The 17993-nt window shown below is 32.7% G+C and overlaps 2 protein-coding genes across 6 annotated transcripts in view; both read left to right on the top strand.

Annotated features, from left to right (window-relative positions):
* Nucleotides 1-4856, top strand: part of LOC107853497 — a 10178-nt gene extending 5322 nt beyond the window's left edge. Inside the window, exons 2-6 of one of the 4 annotated variants that reach the window (XM_047410909.1) lie at nucleotides 1006-1551; nucleotides 1879-2010; nucleotides 2574-2983; nucleotides 3889-4417; nucleotides 4542-4856. In XM_047410909.1, coding sequence (XP_047266865.1) covers nucleotides 1006-1551; nucleotides 1879-2010; nucleotides 2574-2983; nucleotides 3889-4417; nucleotides 4542-4660 — 1736 coding nt within the window. In that variant the 3' untranslated portion in view covers nucleotides 4661-4856. Of the gene's footprint in view, nucleotides 1-1005; nucleotides 1552-1878; nucleotides 2011-2573; nucleotides 2984-3888 lie in introns of all 4 variants that reach the window. The other 3 variants (XM_047410910.1, XM_016698486.2, XM_047410911.1) reach the window with 3 other exon arrangements.
* A 10699-nt stretch (nucleotides 4857-15555) lies between these two features.
* Nucleotides 15556-17993, top strand: part of LOC107853493 (midasin) — a 64737-nt gene continuing 62299 nt past the window's right edge. For both annotated transcript variants that reach the window (XM_047410908.1, XM_047410907.1), the window contains exons 1-3: nucleotides 15556-15812; nucleotides 15904-16253; nucleotides 16495-16579. In XM_047410908.1, the coding sequence (XP_047266864.1) occupies nucleotides 15708-15812; nucleotides 15904-16253; nucleotides 16495-16579 (540 nt within the window). In that variant the 5' untranslated portion in view covers nucleotides 15556-15707. The remainder of the gene's footprint in view (nucleotides 15813-15903; nucleotides 16254-16494; nucleotides 16580-17993) is intronic.

Below are 17993 nucleotides of genomic sequence, written 5' to 3'. Positions count from 1 at the left end.
AAAAAAAAAAAAAAAAATCAATGGAGGAGCTTTAATGATGACAATGTGTTGAAGAGGACATTGTGTTGAAGATGAAATGGTGGGTAGTTAAATAATATGACTTAATTGTAAAATAAAGCTTTAATGAATGATTTTAAAAGAAAAAAAAAAGCTTTAATGGATGAGTTTTAATGGTGAATTAAGTTGAAGAAGAAAGGGTGGGTGGATTGGGAGGGGGGCAAAGAGGGGGTATGGATAATTTTAAAAAATAAATAAATATTAATTTTAAAAAAATATATATATAAATTATATATCAATTATTTTACACGTGGCAGCTTTTAATTGGTCAAAAAGTCAAATTTGAGCCCTTTCACGCGTCTGTGGCGCATGTATACATTCAGAGCGTCAAAATGGTGTGTTTACAACGAAATAAAGAAGGATCGTGGGGTAATAGATTGAAGTAAAAGTTTTGGTGTTTTTTTACAAATCTCGGACAAGATCAGGGTGTAATTATATATTTTATTTTATATGGTACCTTTTTCATATAAGTTACTTTTTTATTCTATTTTATAGTGAAAACAAATTTAGAGACTTATTACTTGATTTTTCTTTTTTGGACTTCTTTGGACTATCAATATGAATCTATTTTTTGTTTCACAAATTCGAAATTCTTTTGAAGTCATGACCTTCCTCTATCAAAAGTAGCATGTACCTCCTTTGGCTTCTAGCATATTTTCCAAGATGACAAACTTCACATAATTGACTAGAGAAATTGATTGAAGGCGTTGTGTACATATATATATTACATTAGAGGCTATAAATGGACGGATTAGATTGAATTTAAACAAGTTAAAAATTAAAATGTGAGTTGAAATAATAGACGGGTCATTGCTCAATTCAACCCAAAGTTTACGACTAAGCAATGAGTTATAACCCAATTTGATACGCACTCTTCGTCATTTTTTTCTTAAGAGTATAAGCAACATATATAATTAGTACTACTACTAATTACCATTAACCATTCAGCAGAAAGTAGCACAGAGCAACCAGTACATGAAGAAACAAAGAGCATAGAATCAAAGGAATACTACAAGTACTACTTGCCACTATACAATGCTTCACTATGTGCTAACTGGGAAAAGGCAAAAACATTCTTGACAAAAGACAATGAAGCAAGTCAAGCACATATCACATCCTTGTTACAAACAGCACTTCACATTGCAATCGGGTCAAAGAAGAACGACAACACCAAGTTTTTCATTGAAAATTTGGTGAATTCAATGACAAATGATGATGCGTTAGCCATAAAAGATAGTTTCGGGGAAACACCTCTTCATTATGCTGCACGTTTTGGCTACTTAGATGTCACGAAAATTCTTGTTACCAGAAATTCAAATTTGCCACATATTGTGTCCAATACTGGCCTTTATCCAATTCATCTAGCTGTTGAATATGGTTACAAATATGTGGATATGGTTTATTACTTCTTCAGTATCACCAAAGATTCTGCTGTTTATGCTGGTCGAAGTGGTGCTAGGCTGCTACATCGACTGATATGTTCGGACTTGTACGGTGAGTTACATATCTTTCTACTCCATACTGAACATGAAATTTATAAAAGAAACCGAAACTTTGAAACTTGTAGTTTAAAATAAGTCTTAAATATTTGTATGCCTATAAAATCTAATTCATTAACATATTATAAAAAGTTTGAAGTATACAAACTGAGAAAAGAATATATCACCACATCAAGGACGGAAAGAAAATATGCTACTGCCATTATTATTGTCCTATTTGGTTTTTGATGAATTTTCTTGACAAGTGTTATTTTTTATTGAACATATTATTAAAGATTTCTTTTGATATTTCTGAATGTTATTACAACATATCTTTTTTCAGATTTTGCTAGTCAATTAGTAAAAAGTTCTCCTGATTTGGCAAAATATAGTTCAAATGGATCATCTCCTTTGGCGCTGCTGGCTACAAAGACATTTGGTACAAGTCGTGTAAGATCGAGCAAGCCACTATCTTGTGAGTTTAATTACCTTCATTTTTTCGATTAAAAGATACTCTACCTCCTGTTATCGTTAATCTAAAATAAAATAAAAATGAAAAGAATTAGCTAATAACAATTGTGTTGTATTTTGTACGGTGAGGATTTTTCAAACTCGAGCAAATGTCAATGATATCGAGAATGCAATCAACAAAACATTACTCGATAAACCAAAATCCAAATGTATGTCTTGTACATTCCACTCTCTAGAAAAGTTATTTATCTATTGAAATTTTATGGGCAAATCTGAGCATGTTAATTATTTCTCAAAAAATACAACTTAGTGAAAAATTAAATATTCAGCACCAGAAAATGAGACAAACATTATTGCCACGTTAATAATTTTGATGAATCAATTTGTCATAACTCATAACCATATTCTAAAATATAAACCATTAAATAAAACATGAAAGTAAAATATATTTTGCGTTCGAAACTATATTATTACGTTATAGTAACTAGAGATTTACCATTTGGACCCTAAAGTATTTTCCTGTTACTTTAAACCCCTCAACTTATTATGTCTAATCTTGCATTGCAGCGCCTGAATGGAAACAGCAAAATGCAATTAAATTAGCAGAATGCCTTTGCGAAAATCTACAAAGTTTAAGCAACAAAGAGATCAACTCCATTGTTGGTGGTCCTCTCCTCCAAGCCGCACGTTTCAACAATTACAAGCTTGTTGAAATTATCGTGAAAAATTTTCCTTCATCGATTTATTATTGCAACAAAAGGGGAAGGAATATACTTCACGTTGCAGTAGAAAATCGATGCACAAATGTCTATAACTTGGTTTGTCAAATGAATCAACATAGGCATCACCTCATGACTTCAATTGATTCATCTAACAATACAGTGTTGCATTTGGCTGGAAAATTGACGGATGAAACTGAACTAAATTATAACTTTGGGGCAGCACTTAAGATGCAAGAAGAATTGCGGTGGTTTGAGGTAATTTAATCAATTTCTCTATTAACATCTAAGCTATAATATGTTAAGTTTACAAAATTAATTATTAGCCCAAATTGTTTTCGAAAAATGGCTTTAATTAGTAGTAGGCTAGTATAGGAAACAGGTTTGGGATTTCAAAGTTTTCAGATTATGATTATTCTTATTATTATTGCATTGCATGCACTATTTTCTTTTTAGTCTACTTAAAAGATAATGATGTCTTTTGTACATTTTGATTTTCATTGTGTGATGTTCAGCTGTGTTACTGATTATGAACTTGTTTATAATGTTAAGAGTAGAAGGAGTGATTCCAGATGATTAAGCAGGTTGTGTTGACCTTGCTGCTTTATAAACATTATTTGGTGATTAATGAAAGTTGATTGTTACCAAAAAAAAAAAAAAAGATAATGATACTTTTTTATATTTAAAAATTATTTAACTTTAAATTTCTCTTATTATATATCACTCAATGACATGATTTTATTGACACAAAAATATGGTGACATGTTTAAAATTATGAATTCTGAAAGATTTTTTTTTCTTAAAGTATGTGTCAAATCAAACACCATCAATACAAATAAAATGAAATAAAAGAAGTATTACTATTCATTGATATAATTTCTTAAACCCATTAAAGGTCGTGGTAGAGTGCTAGTAGTAATTCATTCTTAATCAGATGTTTCAGATTCAAACTCTCTGAATGAAATCGTCTTAGCTAGGGAACAATTTACCTGTTAAAGTGGAATTATCCAATGTGAATCCAGATTACTTGGACTCAAAATTGGATACTGAATATAGTGAAAGAAACAAAGTTGATTTCTTAATGAACACTAGAGAGGAAAAAAGTGTATGAATTCAACATCTATTTTGACTGACACTGCATAGTTTTCTTTGTATGTGTATAGGCAGTGAAACAGATGCTACCACCTTCTTACTACGAGCGTTCAAACAACAAGGGCAAAACTGCTCATCAAGTATTTATAGAGCAACACTCAAACCTGAAAATACAAGGAGAAAAATGGATGAAAAACACAGCAAGTCCATGCGCAATGATAGCAGCACTCATCGTCACCATCGCATGTGCTGCATCAACTACATTTCCAGGCATCAAAAAGCGCGAAAATGCGCTTCCAAATTCCTACAAAAATGGATTCTTCTTCGCGTTTGCCTTTTCCAACACAGTATCACTCTCCACTTCCTGCATTTCCTTGTTCTCGTTCATTTCTCTTTTGACTGCTCGTTACGCAGAAGAAGATTTTCTCCATGTGTTCCCAAAGCGCCTATTATGCGGACTTCTCACGTTGTATGCCTCCGTAGAAGCAATGATGTTGAGCTTTGGTTGTGCTTTGTATTTTCTGTTGGACAATGAAATGGTGTTCTGCGTGGCGTTTATAATAGCTGTATTGCCTATCTTAGCGTTTCAACATTGGCGAGGTCCGCTTATTAATCATCTGGTTTTTGTGATCAAGAGAAAAAAGACGATGCTCTGAAGGCATATGATGATGTATATATGTATGTAGCTTTCTGAATGGCTTTTTTTTTTTTATTTCCCATCCAGTGTTCGGTGTCCGCATTGGAGCTTTGACTAATTCGGATCGCGCGTTGCAGGGCCCATTAAGGTGGCAGCGCTCCCAACAGAGTTTTCTCCATGCCCAAGGTCGAACCCTCGACCTCTGATTAAGGGTGGAGCAGCCTCATCCACTGTACCACAACCTATGTTGGTAGCTTTCTGAATGTTATTACAGAGTATTAGTATTAATTTTTGTCCTGTGTTTTTAAAATTTAAGCATTGTAATGTAACTTTATATTATTTTGATCGGTTGGTTACCTCTCGCCTTCCACCAGCAGATGGATCATCAGATACTATTTATAAGCATAGGGATCAGGTAACTCTATCTATCAAAATTTAGGCAAAACCACATAGGACAATTGATGGAGCTAAGGGTGCAAGAGGTTTCTTTGAACCCCTTCCCCGTAAAATTGTGTATGTTACTATATATAATATGTTAAAATTGTTTTTATGTAGGTATAAGATGTTGATACACCTAAATTTCTTCGACTATTTACTTCTTTATATTTTATACTTCAATTGAATTTTGGTGTCCATTGCATTATGGAGCCCTTCAATATTTAAGTTTGTGTGGATGGTATTTAAATACACGTCGTGCCGATATGTGTAGTTGGATTTATGTGGATAATTTTTATTTGCTGTCAAAATTCAGTATCGACACGATGTGTATTGAACCACCCTTCTTGTCCCTAGTTGCCTCAAACTGTTTGAGATCGAGGTTGATCTTGTAATTTTAACAAACGATTCATATCTATATAAAAAAATCAGTTTATTATGATCAAAAATAAAATTAATAAAAATTATTTAAAGTATGTAATATTTAAACTTAAATACCTTGGTTTGTATTTTGATAGAATATTTCTAAAAATAATAAAAATTTGTTTACGGTGTTTCTGCACTTGAGAATAGAGATGTTTCAACACTTGAATTGAGAATATTTATATAGGCCTTTCGCGTGTTGCAAGAAACTCACATGCAGATGAAAATCACACCATGCAAGTTGCTGGACACCAGGCGACTTGCAAGTAGCTCAGCCCCCAACGTTTTGTCCCTTTGATTATTTTTTTTCAAATCAAGTGTCTCCTTTGAACTCTTTGATCAATAAAAGAACCCTTTGACTCCGAACTCATAGAAATGGTCCTATGGCTATGAGAATAGTACTAACTAATACACCAATCTTGCTAAGGCCTGCCTTAGTAGTATTCTCAACCATGTCATGCAGTTCATTCTCCTTCCCAGCAAAGTCCAACCCAAAGAAACTTTATTTAGGGGACTACTGACTTTAAGAAAAAAATGCATATGGCCAGTTGGGATACTGTCACCCTTCCTAAACACCAGGAGGTGCTTGGGATGCAAACTACCAAGCTTAAGAATGATTCTCTTCTTTGTAGCCTGGCTTGGAGATTCCACTCCAACCCTTCCTCCCTTTGGGCCCAGCTTCTTACCAAGAAGTATAATACTAACTCTCACAAAACCTTTCTTTCCCCTTTACCTACCTGGAGGAATGTATAGAGGGGATGGCACCTTTGTCAAGATGTTTTTCATTGGTTTATCCATGATGGTAGAAAGGTTGACATATGGAATGACCGTTGGGTCCCTTCTCTACCCCCCCCCCCCCCCCCCCCCCCCCCCCCTCTTTCTCCCTTCATTCAGGGTCCCCTTCCCAACCCCTGTCCCCCCGGAGCTTGCTTTCTATCTGTTGAATGGGGTCCTTAGACTTGATACCCTGTCTTTCACCATTCCGACAAACCTGGAGGCTTGGATTATGAACACGTTCTTGCCTGACCTTACTATCAACTCAGACTCCCCTCGCTGGTTCCTCACTAGTAATGGGACCTTTACTTGTGGGACTGCTTACCAACATTTATTGGCTAAGACTGCCTCTGTTTCAACAGCGTATAGCCACTGGAGCAGGATCCAAAGTTCCCAATTATTCACCGCAATAGTCTTCCTACAAAAGTCACCCTAGCCGACAAGGGTATCAACATTTCCCATGTTTATCCCAATTGCACTCATCCTCTTGAGAACATTAACCATCTTTTCTTTGACTGTGGTCATGCCTCTTTTATATGGGTAAATCTCCTTCAGCAGTACAAGGGTGACATCTCTGTTTTTCTTTCTTTTCTTAATCCAGTTAATTGGATCAACACTTGGAAACTTCACCACAATTCCAATTTTGATAACTCCATCTCTTGGTCCACTTTACTTCATTACTGCCTATGGACCATTTGGAGAACTAGGAATACCAACCTCTTTGAAAATAAATCTTTTCTCCCATCCTTTTCCCAAGCTTATACTTGTCACACCCCTTTTTCTAACCAAAAAGATTTCATTTTAAGTTTTGAAAGGATTTTTATTATTAGGTGGCAAAATGAAGATATTTTTCGAAAAGAACTTTTTACATTTAAACTCAGAGTCGTCACTTAGTATAATTCAGTGTGCCAAGTCACCTTTGGAAAATCCTTTTCAAAATGATTTGAATCTTTAAAACCGATTTGCGAACAGAGTTCCGGCTAAAGAATTTTGTTGACCAAGGGGAAGGTGTTAGGCACCCCTCGATCCCGTGGCTCGACCACGGTCGCTTGTTAGAGCGTATCGGCTAATTTTGACACTAAGAATGTATGAACCACATAAACACACAATAATTAAACAAACAAACACAAACAAACGAATCCCGAAAAATATAATGTCCAGTCCAATTATTACAACCCAAAATAAAAAAGGTACTGAAAAATAAACCTACACTAATCCAAAACTATGCTTCAATGATTTACCCGATGCCCCGGGTCTTTATCGCGAACGTCCTCCTAGTACAAGATACCTTGGGGCATTCCCCAGCAGATAAGTACATAAGACCTGGGGGCATTCCCCGGAAAAATGAATACATTTTCTCAATTTTTTGTGCGTTAAAATAGAAGTAACCATTCAATAAATATTCACACATTCAACAAATCACCATCTTCCATTTCTATAATTTGTCTACCAAAACTTAGTATTTGTCTACCCGTTTAATGATCCAAAACATGATACAATCAATATTAACAATATCCAACAATGAATCAAAACTAATCAACGTTCACCTTATTTGATTCTCAACTTCTTCCCCAAATTTCATTCTTAATTGATGATTACTTAATTTTTCGATTAACAATTCAATTTTCTCTCTTCGACATCCAAAACCACATCAACCATGCACACAATGAAGATTCAAACATGGTAAGCACATAAAAAATTCATGTCCGCAATAATAATCAAAACTCGAGATAAAAACAGAGAATGGGAGATGAAAGGGACCTCAAATTTTGTTTTTATTCAAGTATAATCTTGTTGAACACGACGGAGTCCATGCCGAAAAACCTCAATTCGAACCTCGACCAACAAACCCGCCAAACTCAAACTGAAAATCGTGAAGTAAAGGGAGATGGACCAGACTCCAGCAGGTTTGGACGAAATTAGAGATGAACTAGGGTCAAGTTAACTATTTTCACATCATCAGAGCTCCGACGAGCTCCGACGGTGATCGAGAACAAAGAATAAATGACGACAGTACCTTTTCCAGCCCGTTCTTCACTCAAAATCAAGCCAAAATAGAGTAAGATCCGAATTGCGACAGTAATGGTAAATGATGAATCTTCGGTGAAAGTATCACCAGTATTAATGTTTGGTTGTTGGTTTCGGCTGTTGCTGGAGCTCCGACGAGATCTAATTTCAGGAACGGACCTCTCCTCACTGTTTTCTCAATCGCCGATCTCTCTCTCACTCGAACCTCTTGATCTCTCGATCTGTCTTCTCTCAGGAAGATGACTTGTGAGGGTCCTCTCTAATCCCCTCAAATCAGTCCCCTTTTTGTGTTTTTTATTATTTTCAGTGGAGAAAAAAACTCCCTTTTAGTCAATCCCCCCTAATTAGTCTTGTACGTATATATTATGTACCAAAAAAATAGAGGAGAATGATGGCTCCCCTCCTTCATATATTCTTTTTGTGATGTTTGTATTCTAATCTGTCTTCGGTGATTATATATATCCGTGTCTCCCATTCTGTTATGGTGTGGATAAAAAACTTGTAAAAGGGTAGGAGTAGGGGTGTGGGGTGTGGGGTGGGTTGAGGGTGGTTAGGATAGGATAGAATTTGTTAGGATAAGGAAATATTAGGAATTTAATTTGTTAGGGATTTATTGAAATTTTGTTATTTTTGTGGGGTTTAATCACATGGGCGAGGGTGTATGATAATGTGAGGTAAAAATGGATGAATTGGGTTTTGGGAGGGACAAAATTAGGTGTCTACAATAGTGACACTGCTGAATTCTCTCACCTCAACCACAATCAGCATCTTTCTGCTTGTATTCCCGTCCCTCTCTTATGGAACCCCCCAGACACTCCTTCAAGCTCAATATGGTCGGGTTCAGCTTAGGCAACCCTGGAAATGACATCTAATGGAGACTGGGTGGTGGTTTTCTCCCAACATTTCTCTTATGCAACCAACAATTTAATGGAGATTTTAGCTCTTCTCTAGTGTTTCAAAAGAGCACAAGCTGTTACCCATTGAGATTAACATTGATTCAAAGGAAATTATATTAATGCTTAAACAAGGAAACCTTCTATATAACTCTTTTCTTCATGAATGCAGGTTGCTATTAAGCAAATTGGAATCTCCACCAGTCCATCATTGCTATAGAGAAAAGAATGGGGTCGTAGATGCTTTGGCTAAATTTGGAGCAAAGATGGAAACTCTGACCACCTGCAGCTTTTCTGTAACCCCCCCCCCCCTTTGTATCCCAATTTGTATGGGCAGATGTTGAAGGAACTACTCATTTGAGAAGAATACCTGTACCTTCTTCTGGGCATAGCTTAACTATTTTTGTTGTAGAGCCTGACTGAGCTCTATCTCTGTAAATATGACCTCTTATTTAATGCACTTCCTATTAACCAAAAAAAAAAAAGAAATCTAAGAATATATAAAAGCTTATTGATGACTTTTTTCTCAATTAAACTTAAATTTTAAGATTGTATATCTTATTCTGGTTAGGAGAAGTTCGTGCAATACACGGGCCCAATATTTGTATTAAATTAATTATAATAATAATTAAATTATAATATTTATTTATTTATTTGAAAACGCTTTTGTGTTTCTTTCTATTTAAAGAAAATAATTATTCAGCTAGATGTTGTTGATACTTTATGCCTTAATTTTGATATATTTACTCTCTCTATCCCAATTTATATGACGCATTTCTAATTTTGAAGAAGATTTTTTTCATATATTTTTAAAAATATTTTGAATCGTCAATCATTGTGATTTAAAAATATAATTTTATTTTAAAAAAATGATAATTATAGATACAAATTCACTATAAAATTAAACGATCTGATTCTCAAAATTCGAATTGTGTCATATAAATTGATACTATTGACAAAACAAATATATTTTTTCATTTTATTGGAAGTGGAAAAAGCTTGCAATTGCATGACAATAAGAAATTCAAGTGGGCCCAAATATGACAAAATAAATAACTTAAATAACATTTAAATTCATTGGTGTTGTAGGCCCCTCGTACAACTAAGTTTAAGATTAAAAAAATGATAAAAAAAGTTGGCTTGCCGCAAAGGTTCAATCTCAAGACATTGAGCATGAAAGGTCAAGTTGTACCCACCAATCCTGACAACAACTTATCTAAGAAGTACACAATTGAAGCATACATGTTGACACTCAGTTGTGTGCTTATTCCCTCTTATTAGTAAGTACTAGTTACGAGAAGCATGAGCCCCAACATCTATCCTAAATTAATATTATAACAATAATCATATCAATTAATGAGACATTTTTTGAATTTTAAAATTTAAATAAATTTATTTTTTAAAGTAATTTTTGCATATAATTCTTAAAATATTTTAAATTATCAATTATTGTAATTTATTATTCAATGATATAATTTTATTTTAAAAATTTAATTCATGATCAAAATTAAACTCTACAAATGTATAAATTAATAAAGAGTGTGAAAAGTAAAATTTGATGGACCTATGTTATTGTTTTTCAGATAATACGGGCTCAGTATATATTATTTTTTTGTCTCAATTTATTCGACACAAATAGAATTTAGATAATCAATCATACTTTTAATAACTTTTTAGATATTTTAAGATGTTAACTATTGTAATTTATAATATTTTCTAAGTAGTTTTGAAATAATATATGTTACTCTCCCTATCCAAACTTCTATAGCGTTGATAGTCAATTATATTTTAAAAAGAATTTAAGTTTTAATTGTTGTGATTTATAATACTTTTCTTTTATTCCAATTTAAGTAACATTGATATAATTTCGAGATTCAACCAAATATTTTATATCTTTTAAAATTTTAAGTTGTTAATATTGTGATTTATAGTATTTTTAAAAAAATATATAATAGATTAATTTATTTTTTTAGATATTTTAAGCTGTTAACTATTGTAATTTATAATAATTTTATGTAATTTTCAAATAAATAGTTAAGTGTACGCGCAAAATATATCACGTTAACGATAATCTTTGAATATAAAAAGAAAAAATTATTGTGGTTCTGGCTTTTTTTTTTTTTTTTGGTTAGTGGCATATTTTTTTAAAACTACAATAACAAGTGTTCATTAATCGATTGGATGATTATTTCTCTTCTTATAATATGATGAGTATTGGATAGTATTCAATTGTAAATCTAGTTTTGAACGTTGGATAGAAAAGTCTTGTAAAAAGAATATTATTTGGTTTGAATTTTTAATTTGAGAAAATAGTTCTTCTTATTACCATATATTTTATAACTCCTTAAATATTAGTTCTCCTAATATTTATTATCATATATTTTTTCTTACTAAACAATTCAGGATTCTTCAATTTTTAAAATATATTACTCTCTTACCAAAATATTTTAGGACTCCTTAATTTTAAATATTATAAAAAATAAATAATAATTAAAGAAAATAAGTAAAAAGACAATTTTGTCTATTGTAGAGTCTTTTAATGAAGGACAAAAAGTTCAAATAACTTTTCTAAATGTCTTCACACTTTTAATATATTATAGATTATAGATTATAGATATATGTCACTCTCCTTGTTCAAACTTTTCTGACACTGATTGTCAATTATATTTTAAAAATAATTTAAATTTTTAATTATCGTGAGTTATAATACTTTTTCTTCTATTTCAATTTAATTGACATGATGCTTAGATGATCATAATAATCAATTAGGGGTGACATAGTAAAATCATGATTGAAGTAGCGAAACAAACATGTCTCAAATGAGTCCCAACAACTAATTAGAAGTGATATAGCAAAATTACTATTAAAAGTACTCGTGAAAAAAATTAAGTGGGTCTTATATAAGACGTCAAGTTAATTTCAAATACCAAGAGTTAATTTATCATATTATATCTATTTTACCTTTTTATTTAAACTAGTTTAGGTGTACATACCTTGTGCGTGTACGACACTTTAAAGAGTTCAAATGTTACACTAAATACTATATTGGTTTAAATAGTAAAAATAAATATAAAAATTAAGTTCAACATCTTTTGAACATGTGAAGATGGTAATTTATTTAATTTGTTATATAATATTTGTAAATATCTAAGATATAAGTAAAGTAGGTGAATACATTAACAATTTCTTAAATTACTGTTAGTGTCTTCAATAAGCCGATGATTAGTGCTCGATAATCTATAAAGTTGTTCAATTTGACTTGGTTTCATCGTAGACAATAAAGAATAATCTAATACAAAAAATAAATAAATCTTATTTCATTTGTTCATTGTTGATGTCATTGAATTTTTGTAGAAGGATTTTCAATTTGTACAAGTGCAAAATCTTTTCCTCCAGGAAAGAAATTGTCTAAATATAATAATTTTTACTTTTTTCAGAATTTATTTACCAATATTAGAATAATATAAATTTCAAATAAACTAAACTAATACAAATAAGATTTTTATCCTTTTTAGACGTTTATTGTGTCTTTTTTAATTTTCTGAAGAATTTTGCTTTCCTTTTATTTAATTAATCAAATCTTCATGTTTTATTTTTAGTAAAAAACAAAAGCAATCGATGTGTCAAAATATTTGTTGATTTTGAAATTTTAAAATTAGAGAAAGGGAAAAATTCAGAAATAGCATACTTATCCCCTTAATTATGAGTTTCATAGTAGCAGTTTCATAATTACATAATATAGCAAGTTGTATTTTGTATTTTTGCAAACTGTTACTACAAAAATATAAATACATATGATTTTTACTGCACTTATGAGTTATGATCGATATGTATTTTGTATTTTTGCAAGCTGTTGCTATAAAAATACAAATACATATGCTACAAAATGTAATTTGATAAAAGTGTTGCTTTTTTTGTAATTTAATACTTAAGTATATCACTTTATGTATTTTTTCCTTAGAAAAATACAACAACACGTACTATAACTATATATTTAAAGTCCATAATTAGACCTACAAATCCAATTTAAAGTAGAAAAGACATATTTTTTCATATATTTATTAATTGGGGGGAAAAGGTAAAAAGACGATTTTGTCTAAAGTAAAGTCTTTTAATGAAGGATAAAAAATTCAAATCACTTTTCTAAGGGTCTTTACACTTTTAATAAATTATAGATATAGATTATAGATTATAGATTATAGATTATAGACATAGATATTATTAATTTTTTAATACTTAGATGACTTATAATAATTAATTAGAGGTGATTTAATAAAATTACGGCTGAAGCAAACATGTCATAAATGTTTTTTTTAAAATATCATTAATTTTCTAATACGAAAATGACATATAATAATTAATTAGGGATGATATAACAAAATTACGAAGCAAGTAGCTGAACGGATCGACACGCAGACATGTTGACGGCCTCCTGCTTGCTCTTTCCCCTCTTATTAGATAGTAAATATACGTAAATGACATATAATAATTACTTAGTGATAATATAGTAAAATCACGAAATAAGCAACTGAACGGGTCGACAAACAGACATGTTGACGGCCTCCTGCTTGCTCTTTCCCTCTTATTAGAGAGTAATAAAAGTAAATATTAGAAGTGACATATATTACAAATTTTCTCAAATTCATGCTCTCTTTCTTACTTATATATATGCCAATAAGGTAGGCAGGAAAGGTATATTAGCACAACAATGGTATCCCAGTTTAATAAACAGGCAAGATTTTGATACTTTATTAGTATATTTTATAATTCTCTTACCATATTAATCAAATTCTCTTAATTAAAATGGATTTGGGTTTAAATGTCCCTCCAAAAATTAAATCTTTTATCTGGCTTTGTGCTCACAATCTACTGCCCACAAATTGTTATTTATACAATATCAAATTGTTGCCTAAATACTTTGTACTGTTTGCAACATTGGAGTATTAGAAACCATAGATCATATATTTTTCCACTGTTAGAAAATTTTCAAATTCTTATCCCAAATCAAGTTTTTAACGCAGGTTATTTCCTCTCCTTTTGATTCATTTTAAAGTCTTTTCAAAATTGGTATTGTTTCATAATCTCTCTGCTAATTTGTTAATGCCTTTTACTTTGTGACGTCTATGGAAAATAATTGTTAATCTCTCTGCCAATTTGTTAATGCCTTTTACTTTGGGACGTCCATGGAAAATTAGAAATGATCATATTTTTAACAAAAAAGAATAGTCTTCCCAACACTAGAACCATCATTCACATTACTTTGGAATATTCTGATTGCGCCTTGCTCGAAAACAACCTACTAATAAGCTTTACATACAAATATGATGGAGCCCTCCTCCCATGGGAATTCTTAAATTGAACATTGATGGTGCTTTCACTAATGCCTAGTCATGGCCTTCAGTTTGGAAACTATGGGCAATTTCCAATATCGACACATCAATATTGATGCAAAAGATTTAGTTAATCAACTAAATAATGATCACTCTAACCGCTCTCCTATTTTTTCCTGATTGCAGGTCCCTTCTGAGCATATGATGCATGATTGGCTAGTACTTCATGTGTACAGGAAGCACAACTTAAGTCACTGACCAACTCGCATGTTTTGACACAAAATTGACAGGCAATGACATTAGAATCTTTGAGCAAACCCCCCTTTTTTGTTAAAGATATTATTACAACAGATCAAGATGGCTATCAATCAAGATACAATGCCAATCCATGAAATATACTTGCTTCATTTGCAGTCTTAGCTTTTGTCAAACAACATCTAAAGCTAGCAGTAGTAGTGCATGTTTCACCAACATTAGCATAGATAGTGTTGCAACTCTCTTGTATGAAGTTGGACATATTTTAATTTGGCTCCCCTGTACTAGTTGACTAAATTAATTTACATGATTTTCTGTTGGTTGTTTTTAGATGTGAATCTGTAACAAGAAAAGGTACTTCTTGGATTAGACCATAAGACACCTTTTGGATTACATAAAAAAGACACCTTTGAGATGACACCTCTTTGTCTTACTCCAACAACATTAAATATATTGAGATTCTTCTTTTCTTTTTCGTGCATCATTTTCAACTTAAAAATAAGTGTTGTATGATTTCTCTGTATCTTAAGTTCACCGGAGTTCTATATGCATTACCATTATTACAGAAATGTTTTTCCATTATTTTTGTTAGAGGAATCAAATTAGAACTCCGACAACAGCGAGAGAGTTTAAATTCCTCAAGGGCAACTTATGAGTTTGGAATAATATTCTACTTCTTCTATATTTCTGATCTAATATTTTGAACACATGTTTCCAACATTTCCAAAACATAAAATAATTATTACTACCAAATTTAGCCTTCAAACATTGCCAAAAAAACAAGCAGGAGGCAATACGTAAACAAAAAAAACTATGGGTTGTAAATTGTGAAACCATTTATTCTCAGGGGTCTAATTTACAATTTCACAAAGACCCTAATACTCAATCGGACCCAATTCGTAAAACCCTTAAACCCAGTTGACGACCCGCCGAAACATATATAAATCAAAACTAAAGCGGCAAAATCATAAAATCCTTAAACCCTAAACCCTAGCTACTGTTAAACCTTTATCCCCTTCAACACTTCTCCTTTCACCCGTGCCTTCTTTCAACAACTCAAAAGAGCAAAAAATTGATTTCTAAAGAAACTTAATTTCAATTCGTATAGCAAAAGAATGTCGTTTGACGGGAGTTTTCGCGTCGATTATGAGCTACAGAGGTTGCTTTCTCGGTGCCCCGAGCTCGCTTGTATACCCGACTTCTATTACTTGTTAAAGAAGGTAATGAAACTATTAACGTAAAATCAGTTAATGTTGTGTTGATAACTTTTTATTCGGAGTGTGGATGTTTTTTTTTTTTTTTTGTTTATAGGGTGATAAAGTTACAGAAGAAGAAGTGGTGAATGCTGTGGGAGAAATTGTGATACACCCAAAGTATACGATCCCATTAATTGGATGCTTTCGTCCGTTAGCTAGGAAAATTTTGGATAGAGCTGTTTCGTTGCTTAGTTTGGTACCTAATTTGAGGTGCAACGATGATGGTGGTGGTGATTTGATGGACGTTGATCCAGAAGATGGTCGGGGAGAAGTTGATGATTTAGATATTGAGGATAGTGTTCATATAATTGATGTTTATTCTAAAAGAGGGAAGGGTTTGAAACTTCATGAGCTAGCTTGTCTCGCTTTTTCTAGAGCGATTGATTTGATCCGTTCATTATTGAGGTAAAGTATTTTCTTCGGTTCAATGAATCAAATGAAGGTTGTTATTTCTTGCCCAGAATGTATTCTATGGAATATGAGTGATATACCATGAGTGAGTTATCCGCAGCGGTTGAGTGCTGTCTTATTTAAGTTTTCATTTTTTCTCTGAGCTGCAGTAATTGAGGAAAATATTGCATACCTATGAATTGCTTATGCATTTTTGTCTCAATTGTTAGAGTAACAAGTGTTTTCCTTCACACAGGTCTGTCTTGGGTTATTTTGAGTTTGCTCCCCCTCCATTTGAAAGGTTTAGACAGAGAATAACAGTTATGGAGGCAGTTGCTTTGGTATTTTCTTTCTTAATATCTAACTTTTGCTCCATAATTTTTATGTAATTATAATCCTTAAGTTGTCTTCTTCCTGTTCTTGTATGTATGAGCTAATTTTGTCACCATCTATCTCCTTTGTTTTCTCTTTACTCCGATGCAACGGCTCGGTCAGGACATTCTCAGAAAACTATACATGTACCAGATTGTAGATGCTAGATTGCTCCTGGGTTGTGAGGACATTCTAACTTTAGAATGATGACCAACAAGCCTTTAGTCTTTCTTGATTTTACGAAATTTAATATAAAACAAAATTTGTATTGATAGAGGAGTGTGGCATGACCTTGAGTGTGAGTATTATTTGTTGTGTCCAGGAATTGTGGAGTTGTTAGGTTAGTAGAGACTTCAAATCTGGCTTGTGGATGATACATAGTATGTGCTGTTTGTGTCAATAACACTTGATGCAGTTTACTGTGTTGCAAAAGAAACAAATAAGAAAAAGTTGGAAAAGCTCCAGTTTCCTACTAGAAGTATGGGATAATTCATAGCTGGGTGACCAATGGATAAAATAGTACCTCCTCTCCCTGTCCATCCATTTTCTATGTCCTTGTTTGATTGGCCACTGAGATTAAGGAAGGAAGGACTTTTGAAACTTGAGATCTAAAACAAGTTAGATACATTTGTTTGGAGCGGGGCTATAATAATCTCATTCATGGTAAAATGGGAAATCTAAGTTAATATTACTTCTATGATAAGGTAAAATTTTTTATTAATTTTAAAGTTAATTGTTATAAATATCAAAAGATGGCATTCTTTTTTGGACAAGCTAAAGGGAAAAGTGTGCTACGTGAATTTGGTTGGAGATCTTAGGTGCGTTGTAAATAAAATCCGACTCAGGGTTATCAATGGCGAGCGCCATGTCGCCAATGGCGAATGGCGAGGCGAGGCAGTGTCACCATCTGCCTTCTGGGCGATGCTACCTGTGAAAGGCAACGCCAAGGCAAGAATAGCGACGAGGCGCTAAAGGCGACACCTTTTAATTTTTATTTTTTTAAAATTAGGATTTTAAGGATAAAAGGTAATTTTAGGGCTTTTATTTCCATTTTTCTTGACTGCTACCACTGAGAGGCGACTGCATCAAGTGATTCGGGCGGCTCCGGCGGGAACGACTTTCAGTGAGAAGACGATGGACTGGATTGTGCAAATTTTACGGGAAACATCTCTTACAAAGGGAAACGTGGTGAAAAGATGGAAGAAGAAAGGTGTTCTCTCAGAAGTTTTTTGCTCCAGAAACTACAATAAACACGGGCGCTACATCAGTCTAATAATTGTGAGATGCAAAAGTTTTTGGAATGATAGGGGATGAGAAATCGAGGATGCTTTTTCCTGATCTGGACAGTATTAGCCTGCATCAGGATGACACTAGCACAAATTT

This window comes from Capsicum annuum, chromosome 4 (assembly GCF_002878395.1).
Source record: "Capsicum annuum cultivar UCD-10X-F1 chromosome 4, UCD10Xv1.1, whole genome shotgun sequence".
Lineage (NCBI taxonomy): Eukaryota > Viridiplantae > Streptophyta > Magnoliopsida > Solanales > Solanaceae > Capsicum > Capsicum annuum.
Note: the sequence above shows the minus strand (reverse complement) of the source record. Positions and strands in the feature narration are given on the sequence as shown.